General features: G+C 36.3%; 1 protein-coding gene across 1 annotated transcript; it reads left to right on the top strand.

The window, feature by feature from the left end:
• The first annotated feature begins 17,417 nt into the window (after positions 1 to 17,417).
• Positions 17,418 to 18,848, top strand: LOC135206851 (cingulin-like). Its single transcript, XM_064238335.1, has one exon. The coding sequence runs from the start codon at positions 17,418 to 17,420 to the stop codon at positions 18,846 to 18,848; it is 1,431 nt and encodes a 476-aa protein (XP_064094405.1).
• The last annotated feature ends 3,525 nt before the right edge of the window (positions 18,849 to 22,373 follow it).

The following is a 22,373-nucleotide window of genomic DNA, read 5'->3' on the forward strand; positions in this document are numbered from 1 at the left end:
TTAGAATTTTTCTTTCTCCTTCTTATTTACACTATAAAACTTTTTGTGGTCTTTATCATAACAAATTCCTAGTATATGTGAAGGATAACATAAATCTTTCCCTATTTTTCTTATATATTCAATTTCTTGATCCAAATATTGGGGACTAACAATGCACAATGCTCATAATAACATATAAGAGAAAAATTGATATTTTGATGTTAAGATGTTGGCCTGAATAGAAATGTACATAAGTTAAGTTGTTGGTTGGTTTTCTATAAATACTGAATTTACATTGAAATGGTTCTCTATGTATCAAAACATATGAGAAAGGCCGGTAATTGTTTTCTTTTTTTCCAATTCTAGAGTAAAACTTAATCAATGGTACCTTGTTATTAATTTAAGAGATAAATCATTTACATCAATACCAGCAGGCAGCACAGCTAAAATATCATCAACATATCTATAGTACTTACAGGAATATAATAAAGCCCACAAAAAAGTTTTATAGTGTAAGTAACACGGAGAAAGAAAATTCTAAGAGCATTCTCAGTTTGCCTTATTTTAACCGATTTGAAACCATTAAATCATTGTTAAAAGACTTTAAGGAATGTTAATAAAAAATGGTCCCAGGGAAAGCAGCAACATAATATAAAAAATTCTATGTATGGACTACCCTTCTTTTCATCTTGGACAGTCGAGTAAGGACTTAGAAGTAAGATTAAAACATTCATTCATTTAAGTAAAAACAACCACTGGATAAATTGGATTGGTAGTTCAGTAATTGCAAGATCAAAAGATGTCTTATCACGAAATCTGTTAGAATCTGTCATAATACAATTTACCTCCCATTGTAATTGTAATATTAGTCGTGGCCTGTTTCATTTAGACCCTTGTATTTGTAACATGTTTAAGAATGACCTCAAAGATATAATTAGAGACTTAAATACAAATGAGTTGCCCTAGAGATATTTTCTTTGTATATGTATGTTTAATATATTTTGTGAATAGGTTTTTGATTACCAAAGATCTGATTGTGGTCAGCTATCGCCCTGTATAATCCTTTAATTTTCTTGTCCCTGAGTCTGAGCAGTTGGACTTAATCTTTTTGTTCTTAAATTGTACCCATGTTTATGCTTGTTTGGAAAGGATACTCATTCTCCAGGTGTGTCGGATTCTAGGTACTAATCTCCTTATAATCCCTATCCGGCACTTGCACAGAACCAGTACAAAAAGAGGCATGATTCAGTGGCAAAAGCCCTCCACTGGAGCCTGTGCAAGAAACATCAGCTACCTTGCAGTAATAAGTGGTACGAGCACCAACCTGAAGGAGTGATAGAAAACGATCAGACAAAGATCCTCTGGGACTATGGTATCAGAACAGATAGGGTGATACGTGCAAATAGACCAGACGTGACGTTGATTGACAAAATCAAGAAGAAAGTATCACTCATTGATGTCGTTATTCCAAGGGACACCAAAGTTGAAGAGAAAGAGAGGGAAAAATGGATAAGTATCAAGATCTGAAAATAGAAATAAGAAGGATATGGGATACGCCAGTGGAAATTGTACCCATAATCTAGGGAGGAACACTAGGCACGATCCCAAGATCCCTGAAAAGGAATCTAGAAAAAAACTAGACGCTTGAAGTAGCTCCAGGGCTCATTTCACAAGATGAGTTCCTAGAAACGGCGCACATAGTAAGAAAGTGATGGACTCCTAAGGAGGTCAGGATGCAACCCGGAACCCCACACTATAAAAACCACCCAGTCGAATGTGATAGAGCAAAAAAAAAAAAAATAAATAAATAAAAAATTATTAGTATTATTATTATTATTATTATTACAATAATAATAATAACAATAATAATAATAATAATAATAATAATAATAATAATAGGTCCCGATGAAGTCCATGGATACTGGCTCAAAAACTCAAGGCCCATACACCCACGAATAGCAGAACAACTCCAGCATTGTATCTCAAATCACCAAGCACCCAAATGGATGACCACAGGAAGAACATCCTTAGTACAAAAAGACACGAAGTAAGGGAAATATAGCCAGTAACTACAGGCCTATCACCTGCCTACAATAATGTGGAAGTTACTAACAGGTATCATCAGTGAAAGGCTATACAACTATCCTAGAGGAGAACACACACCATCCCCCACCAACAGAAAGGCTGCAGAAGGAAGTGTAGGGGCACAAAAGACCAGCTCCTCATAGACAAAATGGTAATGAAGAACAGTAGGAGAAGGAAAAACCAACCTAAGCATGGCATGGATAGACTATAAGAAAGCCTTCGACATGATACCACACACATGGCTAATAGAATGCCTGAAAATATATGGGGCAGAGGAAAATACCATCAGCTTCCTCAAAAATACAATGCGCAACTGGAATACAATACTTACAAGCTATGGAATAAGACTAGCAGAGGTTTAATATCGGAAAGGAAAGGTATCTTCCAGGGCGACTCACTGTCCCCACTACTCTTCGTAGTAGCCATGATTCCCTTGACGAACAAAGTACTACAATGTAAGATGGATGCCGGGTACCAACTCAAGAAAAGAGGCAACAGAATCAACCATCTGATGTTCATGGACGACATCAAGCTGTATGGTAAGAGCATCAAGGAAATAGATACCCTAATCCAGACTGTAAGGATTGTATCTGGGGACATCAGATGGAGTTGGAATAGAAAAATGCGCCTTAGTCAACATACAAAAAGGCAAAGTAACGAGAACTGAAGGGATAAAAGCTACCAGATGAGGAACATCAAACACATAGATGAGACAGGATACAAATACCTGGGAATAATGGAAGGAGGGGATATAAAACACCAAGAGATGAAGGACACGATCAGGAAAGAATACATGCAGAGACTCAAGGCGATACTCAAGTCAAAACTCAACGCCGGAAATATGATAAAAGCCATAAACACATGGGCAGTGCCAGTAATCAGATACAGCGCAGGAATAGTGGAATGGACGAAGGCAGAACTCCGCAGCATAGATCAGAAAACCAGGAAACATATGACAATACACAAAGCACTACACCCAAGAGCAAATACGGACAGGACTATACATAACACGAAAGGAAGGAGGGAGAGGACTACTCAGTATAGAGGACTGCGTCAACATCGAAAACAGAGCACTGGGGCAATATCTGAAAACCAGTGAAGATGAGTGGCTAAAGAGTGCATGGGAAGAAGGACTAATAAAAGCAGACGAAGACCCAGAAAATATTACAGAGACAGGAGAAAGACAGAAAGAAACAGAGGACTGGCACAACAAACCAATGCACGGACAATACATGAGACAGACTAAAGAACTAGCCAGCGATGACAATTGGCAAATGGCGACAGAGGGGAGAGCTAAAGAAGGAAAACAGAAGGAATGATAACAGCGGCACAAGATCAGGCCCTAAGAACCAGATATGTCAAAGTACGATAGACGGAAATAACATCTCTCCCATATGTAGGAAGTGCAATACGAAAAGTGAAACCATAAACCACATAGCAAGCGAATGCCGGCACTTGCACAGAACCAGTACAAAAAGAGGCATGATTCAGTGGCAAAAGCCCTCTACTGGAGCCTGTGCAATAAAAACATCAGCTACCTTGCAGTGATAAGTGGTACGAGCACCAACCTGAGGGAGTGATAGAAAACGATCAGGCAAAGATCTCGGGACTATGGTATCAGAAACAGATAGGGTGATACGTGCAAACAGACCAGACGTGACGTTGATTGACAAAGTCAAGAAGAAAGTAATCACTCATTGATGTCGCAATACCATGGGACACCAGAGTTGAAGAGCAAGAGAGGGAAAAAATGGATAAGTATCAAGATCTGAAAATAGAAATAAGAAGGATATGGGATATGCCAGTGGAAATCGTACCCATAATCATAGGAGCACTAGGCACAATCCCAAGATCCCTGAAAAGGAATCTAGAAAAACTAGAGGTGAAGTAGCTACCCGGGCCTCATGCAGAAGAGTGTGATCCAAGAAACGGCGCCCACATAGTAAGAAAAGTGATGGACTCCTAAGGGAGGCAGGATGCAACCCGGAACCCAACCCCACTATAAATACCACCCAGTCGAATTGGAGGACTGTGATAGGGCACAAAAAAAAAAAAAAAAAAAAAAAAAAAAATAATAATAATAATAATAATAATAATAATAATAATAATAATAAGTATAGGAAGGAAAGGCGGACATGTTAGGGCCTTTAGTACTAGCTCAGAAATGAAAAAAAATAGTTATAAAAAACAGCTAGTTTATATTATTAGTCGGCGCAATATAATAATTTCTGATAAAATGCACTTCAGTGAGAAAAAGAGACCGATTTCTCTCATACTCAGGGACAAAATAAGGATAGCCTTGAGAGAGGTGAAGAACTAGGCGAGATAAAATTTTGCAATCATCTCTTCACTGCCCCAGACTTCTTCTTTATTTTTTTTCTTAAGAAAGATCCAAGGTTCAAGCTCCTTTTAAAGTGTATATGGAGTCCTAACAGTAGTCTAGGCACGATAATCCCAATATTTTTCTGTAAACGTTTAGTATTTAATTAATCATTTATAACCAGCATATTATTAGCATATCAGGTTGTGTATTAGGTTTTCCTAAGGTCACGTGGAGATTTTCCGTTCTAGTAGACTTACAAAAAGTGAAAGAATTAGGTTAAATGATGCACCTGCATGAACAGCGGGCGTTTGGATGCTGCTATGTGTCTCTCTTCATAACTGTGTTCGCAGCGGGTTTGATATCTTTACGTTTCTTAATAAAGCTGCGTTTATTCTTGTTGCGTTATGCTTTCCTTTTTTTTATCCTCTTTCTCTTCTCTTCTCTTTTATTATTAGTCAGTCTTTCTTCGGTAGCTTGTTGGTATTATTTGGGAGTAAAGTGTTATGGGGGATACATTACCTCTATTTGTTTTTGTGGTAGAGTTTTTTTTCTTAGGAACAGTAATTATATATTATATCACTTACACTGGACTTCTGTAGATTCTGAAATCATAATAATCACTTAGCTAGTCTCTCAGGAGTTGTTGGGGTGCCGGGACTCTGGGGAAGTTAAAACACCACTTCGTTTCCTCCGACTTATTATTTAGGAGTACTAGTTTAACAGTTAATACATTACACAACACTTCACAAGGAACAGAGATTACACTGACATAGCCTCCCCGTATAAGGCTTTGTTCTTAACTGAGCTTCTCTGACCTCAAGTGGAGTCTCAACCTAACTTCTACAATTTTGCTCCTCCTTCACTTCAACTAAGATACATCCTACTTCTTCTTGAGTGGCTTTTCTAACTTCCGGTGCCACCCCTTGATTTGTCTTATTGGTTATCCTAATCTATCGTAACCACCCACTCGAGGTGTCAAAGTTCAGATTTTCCACTGGAGTCTTCAAAAATTTGTTTTGGCAAGTTGCTGCCTATGTTTAGTCTCGTTTTTTCCAAACTGCTATTACTGCAATGTGTTCCTACCACACTTCTACCTCCTTCTGGCTTTCATCTACCATAACTCTACCATCACCCTACATGAACTTCTACCTCCTTCTGGCGTTCATCTACCATAACTCTACCATCAACCTACATATTTCTACCAGTGGATTTGCCTAGCTAATTTTCCCTACATATATTTTCAATAGACTTCTGCTTCCTTCCTAACAACACTCGGCCACCTACAGGCAGTGACCTCAATGCCTAAAAATCAAGAAAGTTTCCCCAAAAATACTTATACATAAAAAACACAATGTTGAAAGCAATCATAAATGGCAATATATACAACAATGTTAGAACATTAGTTACTCGAAGGCAAATTATTTAGTAAAGTCTTAATGGTGTTGAGCTTGTTAATAACTAACACTGACAATATATATGAAAGCTAGTATGGTGAGTACTAATAAAACAATATTTACCATTGACATAATGGGTAAAATGTCAGTCTTGTATACATGGAAGAATGATTAGCTGCTTCAAGTTTGTTAAATGATTCTAACTCAAGTTTGGACAATTTGAAATCTTTGACATGTTCAAAATGATTTATGTGGCTAGATAAGTTTAAGGTGTAAGTAGCAAAAATGGTAGGCTTGTAATACAAATAATTCAAAATAATTACTTCACAAGATGTTACAAAGGATTTGATGTTACGAAATACTATCTGAGATTGGTTATTCCTACAAGTGACCTTAGCTGTTACTTGATTCTGTGAAAATACTATCATTTCATCATACAAAATTTGAGCTTTGAAATCATGATTGTAAGGGATATATTCACAGTTATTCTCACCATTTCTGTCATTAATTAAATCATCTATGCAATACAATTTGTTAAGTGGCTCATAAAAACTCTGTATATTACAAACAAACTCATTGGCTTCAAGCATGATACAATCATCAAAATCTTTGTCACCTAGCTGTACCAAAAGAAGTGAATTCTGTTGCAATGCAAAATGTACTATGTCTTGGTTCAAAACAATTGACTTGTTATTTACTAACATTGGAAAAGGGTAAATGGATATCAAGTTATTAACTTCATTATTGTTAAATGGTATAACCAATATAATGTGATCATAAACCCTTTTCACAGTTATTAAACTATAGTAAGTGAGGACATCTCGCACAAGTGGCTTGAAGTGGTGATCTAACATACACTTTTGTATAATGAGGTTTAACTCACTAGGACTAATAAGGTAAGATGATAAAATGAAAATGTTCTTTCTAGACATCATAATGGCATTCAAAAGTTCCTTATAATTTAACAAAAATGACTCTGTTTCAAACATTAATTGGTTCACAAGTTTCGATTTGTGTAGTTCATTGATCTCTGTTGTAATGTTCTGAGCTACATTGTTAACAAAGTCCTTTAGTTTAATAATCAACTCATGTTTCTTGTTAGCTGCATCGATCACCTTATTCATGATGGTACCTCGTTCTGCGGCCCCCCACATTTCTAATTTTTCTATTCTAGCTCTATCCTTATCTACATCACTATCAGTGGCTACACCAAACAAAGTTTTTAATGCTGTACCTATAAATGGAAGAAGTGAACGCTTCCTAATTCTCTTAGGTAAAACCTGGCTGATATCCTCTCTGAGTTTCAACAGAATAGTATTATTTTGGTTCCTATCTATGACACTTTCAAGTTGGCGTAGAAGTTCCCGCAGTTGTTGTTGTTGCTGATCTACGTTGTTATGTTAATCTTCACCACTGCGATATCATGTATCATTTTTACTTGACCGTGATCCTTTAAGATTGCTACCTTCTTGATTTGCAAGAGGGAGATACAGATATCACTCACTATGAGCCATAGTGAAATCCATTTCCTGCAAAATACATCCTAAGCAGTAAACCTTATACAACAATGTTATAGACCGTTGCACTTGGTCCTATCTTATCCTTAAATTGCATCTCGGAGTCACTAATGCTGAATGGAAGGAATGGGAATCGTTTACGTTTACGTTTTTCTTTTACTTACTTGGCCTCCTTTAAATCCTTAAAATCCTTTAAATATTCTTCGGACCAAATGTCGGAATGTACTACTTTAATATGGTTCCAATGTGCAACAGTTTCATTTAAAGTTGATTCATGCATTAGCTTAAATCTATTTAACTTTAACCTTTCTATTACTCTATATGGACCTTGGAATTTAGGACTCACTTTTTAACTGGTCCCTTCAAACCCCTATGGTAAGCACATATACTGTTGCCCTATTTTTTAAATCTGGAACTATTGATTTCCTGATTGTAATACTTACTAGACTTTTGAAGTAACTCCTTCAGTCGAGCCCTTGTACCTTTTACTATCTCGATAGTCCGTCTTCTTTTCCAAGCAACGTAGTCTTCATAATTATAAGTATGTCTGGGTGGAGTTGCATCGGCTAACAGGGTATTTGGCATTCTTTTCTGATAGCCATATAACAGAAAGTGTGGGGTTTCACCAATTGATTCGTTACAGTGTTATTAATGGTGAACTGTACGTCTTCAAGAATTAAGTCCCAGTCTTCAGTCTGTGGAGTCACTAAAGTTTTCGGTACATCCTTATCTTGATTTGTTCTCCAACCGCTCCATTAGGAGCGAGTTATAAGCTGTAACCGACACTGGTCTATTTCATAAAACTCACACAATTCTTAATTAAAATGTAACTAGAAATTCTCCTGATTATCAGATAATAATGTTTGAGGACAGGAATTGTCTTAGCAAATTTTATTAGAATTTTCAGAGGCTTCTCCGTACAGTAGTTGCTTCTCTATTTCTTACTGGAATGATCTCAACATATCTAGTCAAGTAATCTAAGAAACTAATATCTTCCAGTTACCTCTAGTTGTGTTTCGAAATGGACCTACAAAATCCACTGAAACTACTTGGAATGGAGTTAATTCTGATGGATATTTCTCAAGAGGGGCCTTTACATTTACGTTAGCTTTGTGTACGTTGCAGATATGACAATTCTCAACAAATCTCTTAGCATCTTCATCGCAATTAGGCCAAAAATAGTTTCTAGTGACAGTTCCACATGTTTTCTTTATTCCAGAATGTCCTGACAACTTCTAAGAGTGTGTTAGTTCTAAAACTTCTTGGGTTAGTGTGTTAGGTACATACAAACGTGAGCAAGCATTCGGTTCTCTGATGTTTATATAGAATTCCATTGATTAACTGAAATTCACTGATCATCGTCATTTTGCATTAAATTACCCACTATTTTTCTAATGTTAGCATCCTTTTGATGTTCGATCTGAACCCTTTCCAAATCTAGATCTATGATCTGACAACTAAAGTAGAAAGTATTACTTGTGATTTGTTTCTCAGTTTCTTCTTGCGATCTCGACAAGGCATCTGCTATAGTGTTATATCTACCTGGGATATATCTAAACTCTGGGGCAAATTCTAATACATTTATCAACCATGTGTTAAATTTCATATTATTTGTGAAAGCTCTTTTCTTGAATAGGTCGCAAATGGGTTTGTGATCTGTAAGCACATTGACTTTATGTCCTAGCAATATATGCCTAAACTTTCGTAATCCCCAATATAGAGCTAAGCACTCTCGTTCGGTAGTGCTATAATTTCTTTCTGCAGCATTCAAAACTTTACTTGCATAATATACTGCACTCATTCTTGTTTTTCCTTGTTGCATTAAAACTGCACCTACACCTGTACTAGAAGCATCGCAGGCTAAGTAAAATTCTTTTGAAAAATCTGGGTACACTAAAATTGGATTTCATGTCATCATTTCCTTGAGTGTTTGGAAAGCTCTTTCATGTTCTGCCTTCCATTCATAAAATACATCCTTCTTAGTTAAATCTGTTAATGGTTTGGCTATTAGTGGGCAAAATCCCTTTAATGAACGCGGTCTTATTAATAGGCCGATCATAACCTAAAAAAAAATTTCTTATCAAGGCTTTTTTCAAGTTTAACTGGGGAAGCTCTACTCCTTCACGGGACTATCACACACATCACTAACTTGCTCTTTAACAATTTGCGGTTTATTTTACCTTCCTTGGCAATTTTACCGCAAAGTTCCATCTCTCTTTTCCCAACTTTGATGGACAGGTTCACCTAAATACTCTAATGATTTCATCATGAATTGTCATTTCTTAATTTTTATCTTTAATCCTACACTCTTCAGTCTTTCTAACACTATTTCTAATGTCTTAAAGTGACTATCCAAGTCCTAACTAGAAATGACTACATCATCTAGGTATAGTGAAACATCCTCTATATCTACTAAGATTTGGAGCATTAATCGAGTAAAAGTTAATGGGGCGGATATAAGACCAAAGGGCATGACTTCAAACTGTAAATGTTCCTTATGAGTACTAAAAGCTGTTAAAGGCTTGGACTCTTCGTCTAAGGGCACTTGCCAATATCCACTGAGCAAGTCTAATGACGTAAATATTTTTGCTGCACCTAATTGAGTTAACATATTATTTATGACAGGCATTGGCATCCTAACTGGGATGGTGTGTGAATTTAATTTCCGATAATCTATTACCATTCTCCAACTGCCATCTTTCTTTGGAACTAACAAGAGAGGTGAATTATATAGTGATTTAGAAGGTACTACTACTCCATCCTTCTTCATTTCTTCAATTAACTGATCTACAATCAGTCGTTGACTTATTGGCAATTTATAGTTGTATATAGAATGGTTTAGTTCCATCTTGTATTAAAATCTTATGCTGCAAAGTATCTGTTCTTCCTAACTTATCTCCTTCTAAAGCAATGACATCTCTATACCTCTCCAATATTTGTAATAAGTCAACTCTATTCTGAGGAAAGTCTGTATTATTTACTTCTTTATTTAAAATTTAACTTTGTTCTGTGCAAGAGAAGAATGCTTTTTCACTTAGTGTTAGTAAAGGATTATTCACTAAAATTCCGGTACAAAATTCTATACCAGACCTTAGTATTTGTCTTTTATCTGAGTAATTCTGGACGTACGTCTCACAGTTATTACCATTCATGTGAACTAGGGAATTGTCCATCCTAACAAAGTCAGGTAAGGCTTCATTAGTTAGCATTACATCTTTTTCATGCAAGTCTTCGTCTGTTTTAGCTCTAAGACAAACTTTGGTTAGACATTGCGGGTACAAAACTACTTCTCTGTTAAGCACAAATCTGACAGTATGGTCATCTGCAGTACTAATTAAACATATTTCTTCGTCATCGTGTATCTCTGAGAAATAACAGACATCTGTTTCATCTGAACCTTCATCCAATAGTATTGTTGAGTTTAATTCACTCTTATTTATTATCCATAATAACAGGACTTCATTGATTTATTTTTCTTCCTTACTTTCATCCATTATGAGATATGTACAATTAATTTCTGATTCATCTTCATCTATTGTTGAATGCTCATAATCAATTTGTGATTCATCTTCATAAATTTGTTCACCTGTAATAATAGGTTCAGCTGCAATGATTTGTTCAGAGGCATTAATTTGCTCGATTTCAATACATTGTTCAGAGGCAATAAATTGTTCCGCTGCGATAAATTGTTCAGAGTCAATACACTGCTCAGAGGTAATATTTTGCTCAGAGATCTGAGTATCAAGGCTTGCATTGTTAATATTATTTATTTTTGCACAATCTATCATAGAATTATTCCTGGTTCTCTCTTCTTTCTCTCATATATATATATATATATATATATATATATATATATATATATATATATATATATATATCTCATATATCTCTCTCTCTCATATATATATATATATATATATATATATATATATATATATATATATACCTATATATATAATATATATACGATATATATATAAGGTTATATATAGGTTTTTTGTCGACGAAGGAAAAAATAAAAAACGAGATAGCCGAGTACTTTCGGTCCTGTTCGGACCCTTTACTCAAGGCAAACAAACTGATTTTACAAGGACAACATAGTCAAAAGAAGGCTTAATATCCAAACTGACACTACAAGATTAGCAATAAGGGCGATTTTCACTCTACAGAAAGGAGGAGCCGCCTGAGGGTAGCCACACCTGGAAGGTACACGCAGTAAACAAGTTATTCTTCCAGAAAACAGTACATTTTGAAAAAACACGGAAGCATATACAATTTAATATCATGAATTTTACACAAATTTTCCCAAAAAATTATTATTAATGAAAAGACGAAAGAAAATATAAATATATATATCGAGCAAGAGAAAGAGGGAGAGAGAATATCGAACCAGAGAGAGAGAGAGAGAGACAGACAGACAGACAGACAGAGACAGAGAGACAGAGAAAGAGAGAGAGAGAGACAGAGAGACAGAGAGACAGAGGGAAAGAAATAATAACTATATACATGTGGGACTAATTTATTAGTTGTTCATTTATTTTAAGGTCCTTCATAAACATCTTACAAATATATGGGTCCAAATGGTACATTCCCAGACTAAGATTTAGGTTGTTTTTATTAGTGATTTGTATAATTGCCGATTCCAGTAAATTTCTTGAAACATAATCATTAGATCTAGCAATTACCGATGTATCACCCCAATTAATACAATGAGATTTTTCACTCAGATGGATAAACAGTGCATTTGAAGTCTGGGCTGTTCTAACTGAATACATATGCTGCCTTGGTAATGTGTAAGCTATTATCATTCTTCAATTCTTTTAAACTTTCTCTGTAGCGAGCGGGGAAGTTATTTTCATGATAGGCATGCGTAGCACTATATGTCATGCCTTTGATAATGTCTAAATGATTTTGTGGTAGGTCATAGTATTTTTCAAACTTATATAGAGATGTCGCTATTGATAAAGCTGAGGGTTTGTTACAAATGAAGAAAGACAACCCAAAGCCTAATGCACGCACTGCATTATCACTTATTTGTTTGCTCAATAAATTCACCACACAATCACTTCTAGCATTATTGGTCCAAAGGCATGACATATAGTGCTATGCATGCCTATCATGAAAATAACTTCCCGCTCGCTACAGAGAAAGTTTAAAAGAATTGAAGAATGATAATAGCTTACACATTACCAAGGCTGATAAATCCAATAGTTTAGTGGTTCTTGACAAAACTGACTACATATCACGCATGCATACTTTACTAGAGGATGAAATAACTTACAAAAAACTCGCAAAAAATCCGTTGGACAACAAGTAATAAAAAAACTTTAATCAATATCAAACAAATTCTTCTTAAAGATTAAAAAAGAACTTTTGTGTAAGTTAACTGTAAAGTGTCCCTCATTACCTTATTTTATATGGCCTAGTCAAAACTTATAAGGAAAAACAGAAAACCTGATTGCGTCGAATTATTAGTTACTGTAGGCATTCAAATTGCTTATAAACTATTCTAAATATCTTACTAAACATGCTATCCCCACTACTAGGAACTGTATCTAATTCACACATCCGGAATTCTCTTGATCTTGTGGAAAAATTAAATAACATTGTACTAAACCCTAGCGATATTTTTGTCAGTTTTGATGTATGTTCTTTGTTTACAAAAGTCCCTATTGACTCTGTGCTAGAATATTTAAGTAATGAACTTGTACTGCATGAATTGCCTATGTCCGTTAGTCACATAATTTCCTTGATTAAGTTATGTATTTTGTGATTGCAGATTTATTTTTAAATGGAGATTTATTAACCAACGATATTTGGTATGGCCATGGGTAACCCTTTATCACCTCTCCTTTCAAAAACTTATATATGGAATGTTTTGAGAGACAACACCTCCCGAATATCACACTTGTCCCCTAAAATGGTACCGATATGTCGATGATATCTTAGTAGTCTTACCTGTTGGTATCGATGTAAATGATTTACTGTCTAAATTGAATGAATTTAGTAGCCACCCATAAAATTCATTGTTGAAATCGAAAATAACAATGTCATCCCTCCTTTCCAGATGTATTAATGCATAGAGAATCTTTCCAATGCAAATTCAGTATTTATAGAAAACCCACAAATAATTTAACATATGTACATTTTTATTCTGGCCACCATCTTAATAATAAAATTTCAATTTTTTCTTCTATGTTCCTACGCGCTTTGCATATCACGAGTCCACAATATCTGGACCAAGAAATAGAATACATAAAAAAAGATAGGAAACGATCTTCCTGCTACCCACCTCATTTAATTGATTTATGTTTATTCAAAAAGTTCACAAAAAGCAAAAGTTTTATAGTGTTGCTATTAATGAAAAAGAAATGCCTAAAAATTTACTTAGCTTACCTTACTTTCGTGGATTTGAAACCATGAAACAAATCAAATATTTAAATCGTTTAATGTTAATGTAGTGTTCTCTTATGACAATACCATTAAATATATGCTAATTAAGAATAGTCCCGTAACAAATAACAACATCATTTACAAAATTCCTTGTAAGGATTGCCCATCGTTTTACGTTGGTCAGTCAGTAAAAATTATGTGTACGTTATTAAGTAGCATATGTATTCAGTTAGAACAGCCCAGACTTCAAATGCACTGTTTATCCATCTGAGTGAAAAATCTCATTGTATTAATTGGGGTGATACATCGGTAATTGCTAGATCTAATGGTTATGTTTCAAGAAATTTACTGGAATCGGCAATTATACAAATCACTAATAAAAACAACCTAAATCTTAGTCTGGGTAATGTACCATTTGGACCCATATATTTGTAAAGATGTTTTATGAAGGACCGTTAAAATAAATGAACAACTAATAAATTAGTCCTACATGTATATAGTTATTATTTTTTCCCTTTCCCTCGCTCTTCCTCTGTTCTCTCTCTGTTCTTCTCTGTCTCCTCCTCTTCTCTCTCTCTCGCTCTGGTTTTCGATTATTTCTCTCTTCCTCTTTCTCTTTGGCACGTATAAAAGATATATAATATATATTTTCTTTCGTCTTTTCATTAATAATAATTTTTTGGGAAAATTTGTGTAAAATTCATGATATTAAATTGTATATGCTTCCGTGTTTTTTTCAAAATGTACTGTTTCTGGAAGAATAACTTGTTTACTGAGTGTATCTTTCAAGGTGTGGCTACCCTCAGGCGGTTCCTCCTTTCTGTAGAGTGAAATCGCCCTTATTGCTAATCTTGTAGTGTCAGTTTGGATATTAAGCCTTCTTTTGACTATGTTGTCCTCTGTAAAATCAGTTTGCCTTGAGTAAAGGGTCCGAACAGGACCGCAAGTACTCGGCTATCTCGCTTTTTTATTTGTTCCTTCGTGGCAAAAAAAAACTTTATTTATACATAGTATCACGTTTATATACTTCGTGATCAAGTTATTATTACATATATATATATACATATATATATATATATATATATATATATATATATATATATATATATATTATATATATGTGTGTGTGTGTTTGTGTGTGGTGTGTGTGTGTTGTGGTGTGTGTGTGTGTGTAAGTCATATCACATTTCCGTGATTCATATACATATATCGACCTACAATGTCCTTTAATATCTAATTCGCTCTACCTCGGAATTAATATATTTTCATATATGCTTAACCGAAGAGGATTTTTTTCTCGATAATAGACTTGGCTGGACCGGGGGGCGAACCCACGGAGCCTTTCAAATCCAGGAACGTCAGTGACACTTCACTGACGTTCCGCCTGGATTTGAAAGGCTCCGTGGGTTCGCGCCCCGGTCCAGCCAAAGTCTCTTATCGAGAAAAAAATTCCCTTCTTACGGTTATATATATATATATATATAATAGAGAGAGAGAGAGAGAGAGAGAGAGAGAGAGGAGAGAGAGAGAGAGAGAGAATATACGCTGCTGAAGAATACGATAAAAAAAAAGCCGAAATAATTACGAGCGTCCCTGAAGTATGAACGAAAGGATTAAAAGAAAAAACAATTAAATACCGCGGTAAAGGGATGACAGGAAAGTAGGGGAGAATAAAAAAAAGAAAGCAGCAATGACTGAGGAAGAAGGGTGCATAAGCCACGAAAATTATTCTGACGAACAAAAAATAAGTAAATAAATAATTGGGAAATCATTTTAGTGGTGTAAAACAGAGAAAATCTTTGGGAAATGAATTATTGCACCTGAAGTGACACTGGTGTTTTGATTTACTGATTCCCCCAACTGAAACACTTTCATTCCTTTCCTGGAAAAGTTGACCTCATTTGAATATGGAATCTCAAAATAGAATGCTCATACTTCCCTTTAAATCACATTACGTATATTTTTCCTGGGAAAGCTGACCTCATTTGAATATGAAATGTCAAAATAGAATGCCCATACTTCCTTTAAAATCACATTACGTATATTTTTCCTGGGAAAACTGACCTCATTTGAATATAGAATGAGTCCAAATAGAGTATACGGATACTTGTTTCTGAATTGATATTATACACGTCTTCCTGGGTTAACTTAAACTACTAATAACAATTTTATTGCTATTGTTTTAATACTACATAAGGTAACAGCAATAGTCCACAAAGTCCACATTTAATTCAGAAGATTGGTATTAAATAACTACTGCCTTTTACAAAAGCCGAACTACTTACTTAAGTCTGGATATAAAAGAAAAGGAATGTCCTCAAGTACAATATCTGAATAAAAGTCAACTTCCTAATGGATTTAACGTCCTACTCCACTCCCACTCTCTGAGAGCTGAGAGCGTCCACTGACAAAAAAATTCAATGAATCACAAAAGGATTTACGCCCCTGCATGTGTGGGTTATCCACTCGCTTGCGGATTGACACGCGTTCTCGCGCTCCGAAAATCGTGACGAGGGAGACAATAAAGAAAATGGAAAGCTGATTTAAAACTCATTCGAACCTTGTTAGCAATGTTTGCGATACAGATTCCAAATCTGAGTTCAGTCGACTATTCAAGTTTTTTTTTTTTTTTTTTTTTTTTGTCCAAAGCTAATTCATTTCCTGCTTAATCTTGAAATACCAGAAAATGAACCGATGCTTATTATTGTTAGTTTTCAAAAACAATTCTATTGTAATGTAAAAATTCTTACAACGTGATGAGAGATTTACTTCAATGTTTGAATAAGTTTTTTGGCGTCAAAAGTCGGTGTTTGTCGAGACAGAGTGAGTGATAAAACATTTACCTATCTAGTTTTCCATGCTTCAATTCATCGCTTTGCTCTGAGAGAGAGAGAGAGAGAGAGAGAGAGAGAGAGAGAGAGAGAGAGAGAGAGAGGTGTATGTATGCATATAAATCCTTCCTTCATGATAAAACTGTTGGGTCTAGAAGAGGTAGTTTAATTCTTTTTATATATTGCATATTATCTATTAATTAGTTATTTGGCTTCAGAGCGTTTCAATTAGCAACTCAAATACTGAACAACAACAAGTTCCCACATAAAATCAAGAAAAATCAAGAATATTAAAAAGTTTAAGAAAAATAAAAATTTTGAGATATTGATAAAAGAATAATCATGAAAAGAACAACGAGAACGAATGATAGAAATAAAAAGTCGATCTCTAAGCGAACTTCGTTTCCAGCGTCACCCGAGAGCTTCCCGGACTCACGATGCTTCCCGGACTCACTAAGGAATGGGAGAGGAACAAAGAAAGCAGGAGCGGCTTCAGCGGAGACAAATAGTTCCGACGTCCCTGAGTCTCCCTGGAATCCTCGGGAACCCCCGAAGAAAGGAGCGGCTTCAGCAGAGACAGAAACGGCACCGACGTCCCTCGGTCTCCCTGGAACCCCCAACAACTCCCGAAGACAGGAGCGGCTTCAGCGGAGACAGAACGGCTCCAGGATCCAGACACGGATCCTCTGACCGATTTAAAAACTAGGGATGGGCCAGACGGACTTTATCCGTACGAGACAACATGTTGTTGAGTATTATCACGTTTGTGCTATCAAAGTGCTTCAGTTGCGAATTCACATTCCCCCGCTTAGGCATGTTTCATATCGCTTTGTTGCTGCTAATCGGCCAAGTGTTCTTGCTTCTTGGCCTTGGCAGCGCGATAGTGAAATTCTTTATGGATTTCACCTTGAAGAACATGCGCCCGGAGGATCTTGGAATTCCGGATGATGACGACGATGGCGACGACGTGAAAGCTGACTTTCTTGACGAAATGACCCCTGACGAAGACCTCGACAGTAAAGTGATAATGTATGAAGAAGAGAAGTTAGCCAGTGAAGACGACAACTTTAGTGAAAAAACTGATGAATACGTCTTATGGCTTGAGAAAGCGGATTCTGAAAAGTCTCACATGATAGAAGAACTGAAAGAGAAAATAGAAGCCCTGACACAAGACAGAGAAAAGATGGAGCGAGCCACACGAGACTTGGAACGACTGCTCGAAGAGAAAGAGATGATGATCTATTTGATGCCTGCCGAAATGGACAGACTCAGAGAACAAATAGCGGCAAAGACGGAAGAGACCGAAAAGCTGCGAAAGGAGAACGAGGATAAAAACTCAACTATAACCATCCTGGAGAACACGGTCGTAGTTCTCGACATGGAGAAGGAGACCTTGCATCGGGATTTGAGTAGAATGGAAGATGTCAGAAATCTGTCAAATGTCCAGCTGAACAAGCAGAAGGAGGACTTGCAGACACTCCGAGAAGAGAATCGGAGGAAACAGAAGAACATCGAGGTTCTTCAGAAGGAAAATGAGCTAATGAATATAAAGATTAACGGCTTAGAAAATGAAATAGAAGAATGCAAGCTTCAGAAACAGAGGGCTGACGAAAATTGGCAACAACTGCAACAATCTCAAGCAGAATTAGTCGAGAGAAAGGAGGAGCTCAAGGAGCTCAAAGAACAGAATGTCCAAAAGGACAGAGAAATCCTGAGACTAGGAGGTGAATGCTCCCAGATGCAAGAGGATATCATCTGTCTCGTAAAAATGGTTAAAATTGTTGCCGCAGAAAAGGGAAAAGGAAAGGAGCTGAGTGAGATGACGAGGAGGAAAGTCCAACTCGAATTCGAACTCGCTGAGATGAAGGAGGAACAGGAAACGATTGAGTTTGAAAAGATGGAGGCAATCGTGGAAACTGAAAGACTCCAAGAAGAGAACGCTGCAAAGGATCACAAGATCAGATCCTTAGAAGAGCAATTCAGATTTCTTAAAATGATGCCTACAGGTGAAATGATGAAGTCTCTCGATAAACCTCGATGTCTTAGGAGGCCTCAGGTCAATTGTAAAGCCCTCCACCGACGACTGGACAGCATCGAGGAAGGAATTAATCAGGTCAGGGCAATGGAACAGACTTCAGATGGCAACAAGAGAGAGAATAAAGCCCTCAAGAAGACTCCATCTTCTAGGAATCAAAATAAGCAGCCAACACTCAACAGGGACGAATTACATCAAACGATGAGGCTGAAATCTGCAGCAAACCTCCAAAGACTGGAGCGAGATGCTGCAATGGTCAAAAGCCTCTACAAGATCAATGCTGTCACATAAGGACTCTGCACTTTTAGGATGAAGGATGGGTCGTGTGCAGAGGAAAGAAGATAGGAACTTTTTGAAGTTGGGAAGAAGCTGCTCAGTTCTGTGATGGAATTCACTCCTGGATAAAATTGTGGAAGCATCTCCGCGATGGAGAGACTACAGCTGCTGCTGGGACCCGTCGAGCGCCCCTCCTCTTGCCACACGATACCCCATCACGGGTATCAATGCCCAACATTATGGGTGGAAGGCAACCTCTGGCGCGCGTAAGAACCCGTAAGTTTCATGCCGACTACTTCATATGTGATTTGGGTCGTGCATTGCAAATTGAATCCCATTTTTTGCATATACTACTGTGGCAACCTCTGGCGTGGCGTAAAAACCCGTAAGTTCAATGCCTTTTATATATGCAAAATATGGGTAATGCAATGCATACTGGATCAAATACTTGCATATACTACAGTGGCAACCTCTGGCGCGGCGTAAAACCCCGTAAGTTCAATGCCTATTACATATGCAAAATATTTGAACCCAGTGTGGCAGAGGGACTTAGTAGAGCTCGAAGGACACTGTCAGGAGTCGCTGCATTACCAACGGGTATCAATGCACCCAAATCACTTAATGGGTGGAAGGGCAACGCCTCTTAGGGCGCGGCGTAAGAACCCGTAAGTTTCATGCCGACTACTTCATATGTGAATTGGGTCGTGCATTGCAAATTGAATCCCATTTTTTGCATATACTACTGTGGCAACCTCTGGCGTGGCGTAAAAACCCGTAAGTTCAATGTCTTTTACATATGCAAAATATGGGTAATGCAATGCATACTGGATCAAATACTTGCATATACTACAGTGGCAACCTCTGGCGCGGCGTAAAACCCCGTAAGTTCAATGCCTATTACATATGCTAAATATTTGATTCCAGTGTGGCAGAGCTCGAAGGGCACTGTCAGGAGTCGCTGCATTCCAACGTCGTACAATGTGGAGATTGGAAGCTTCCTGTCTGTAGCGAAGGAGTGATTGGATTGTGGATTTCATCAACTGGGCTGAGAAACGGCTGGATTTAGGACCGTCAAGAGATCTCCTGTTTTCCATCAATGTTCCTCACTGGCTGGCAGGTGTCACATGATGTAGAGTCATATGGCTGAGGATTTCATCTATTTGGCTAGCTGACGGAGCTGAGGAGGGGGAAGGGACCCATCCCTGGTAAAACTAAAACCCCTATCCAATGAATCTCCGTTGGCAAGGATGCCCCAGGGGTGAGATCAAATCAGATCGGCAAAGGTCCAATACAATTATATATATAATATATATATATATATAATATATATATATATATATATATATATATTATATTAATATATAATATTATATATATTTATGTATATTATATATATATATATATATATATATATATATATATATATATATATATATATATATTATATAGATAGATAGTAAAAGGAACATGGCGTCCAGTACATCCGGAATGGAATCCATATTATGGAGTTATGGGCTCCGCATTATGGAGCTCTGGAATCCGTATTGTGGGTTTCTGGGTTCCATAATGCTCCAGGAGCCGAAGACGTCTTCACATGATGCTGGAGTCCTTGAGAATTTGAGAGGACTTCGAACCCATTGGGCGTGTCTCTAGGAATCCTTCAGGAGCTGAAGACTAACTGAAAAACTTGTCCTTCTGCCCCGAGCAGCATAGTATGCGCTATCTCGCTAATAAGATAATAACAATAAAGTAATAATGATTACAGTGTATATGTATGAAGATAATAAATAAAGGTATAAGCCATGAAGGAAAAATAAACAACGGAGTTCTGTAAGATCTTTCGATTGAACGTCCGTTACTCAGCAGACAAACTGACTTACGTGAGAAATTGAGGGTACAGGAAAAGTCATATAACTGACAGATAGGGATTACAAGGAGATTAGTACCTAGAATCCGACACACCTGTAGAATGAGTAACCTTTCCAAACAAGCATAAACATGGGTACAATTTGAGAACAAAAAGATTAAGTCCAACTGACCAATCAGATCTTTGGTAAACAAAAACTTATTCACAAAACATATTAAACATACATATACAAAGAAAATATCTCTAAGGCACTAATTTGTATTTAAGTCTGTAATTATATCTTTAAGGTCATTCTTAAACATGTTACAAATACAAGGGTCTAAATGAAACAGGCCACGACTAATATCAGAATTACAATGGGAAGTAAATTGTATTGTGGAAGATTCTGAAAGATTTCGTGATAAATCTTTTGATCTTGCAATTATTAAACTACCAATCCAATTTATCCGGTGGTTGTTTTCACTTAAATGAATGAATATTGCATTAGATGTTTGGCCAGTTTTGAGAGAATATTTATGCTGTTCTAATCTTACTTCTAAACCCTTACTCGACTGTCCAAGATAAAAAGAGGGGCAGTCCATACATCGAATTTTATATATTATGTTGTTGCTTTCCTTGGGACCATTTTTTATTAACATTCCTTTTAGTGTGTTATTGCAGGAAAAAACAAGGTTGACATTAAAAGCTTTTAACAATGATTTAATGGTTTCATATCCGTTAAAGTAAGGCAAACTGAGAATGTTCTTATAATTTTCTTTCTCCTTGTTACTTACACTAAAAAAAATTTTGTGGTCTTTATCATAACAAATTCCTAGTATATGTGAAGGATAACATAAATATTTCCCTATTTTTCTTATGTATTCAATTTCTTGATCCAAATATTGGGGACTGACAATGTGCAATGCTCGTAAAAACATAAAAGAAAAAATTGATATTTTGATGTTAAGATGTTGGCCTGAATAGAAATGTACATAAGTTAAGTTGTTGGTTGGTTTCCTATAAATACTGAATTTACATTGAAATGGTTCTTTATGTATCAAAACATCTGAGAAAGGCAGGTAATTGTCTTTTTCCAATTCTAGAGTAAACTTAATCGATGGTACCTTGTTATTTAATTTAGAGAGTAAATCATTTACATCAATACCAGCAGGCAGCACAGCTAAAATATCATCAACATATCTATACCACTTTACAGGAATATAATAAAGCCCACAACAAGTTTTATAGTGTAAGTAACAAGGAGAAAGAAAATTCTAAGAACACTCTCAGTTAGCCTTATTTTAACGGATTTGAAACCATTAAATCATTGTTAAAAGCCTTTAAGGTCAACCTTATTTTTTCCTATAATAACACACTAAAAGGAATGTTAATAAAAAATGGTCCCAGGGAAAGCAACAACATAATATATAAAATTCTATGTATGGACTGCCCCTCTTTTTATCTTGGACAGTCGAGTAAGGGCTTAGAAGTAAGATTAAAACAGCATAAATATTCTGTCAAAACTGGCCAAATATCTAATGCAATATTCATTCATTTAAGTGAAAACATCCACTGGATAAATTGGATTGGTAGTTCAGTAATTGCAAGATCAAAAGATGTCTTATCACGAAATCTTTTAGAATCTGCCAAAATACAACTTACTTCCCATTGTAATTTCAATATTAGTCGTGGCC

The sequence above is a fragment of the Macrobrachium nipponense genome, chromosome 31, assembly GCF_015104395.2.
Source record: "Macrobrachium nipponense isolate FS-2020 chromosome 31, ASM1510439v2, whole genome shotgun sequence".
Taxonomy (NCBI): Eukaryota; Metazoa; Arthropoda; class Malacostraca; order Decapoda; family Palaemonidae; genus Macrobrachium; species Macrobrachium nipponense.

Excerpts from the sequence above, each read along its gene's own strand:
- LOC135206851 (XM_064238335.1), top strand. The coding sequence starts at position 17,418 with ATGGATTTCACCTTGAAGAACATGCGCCCGGAGGATCTTGGAATTCCG.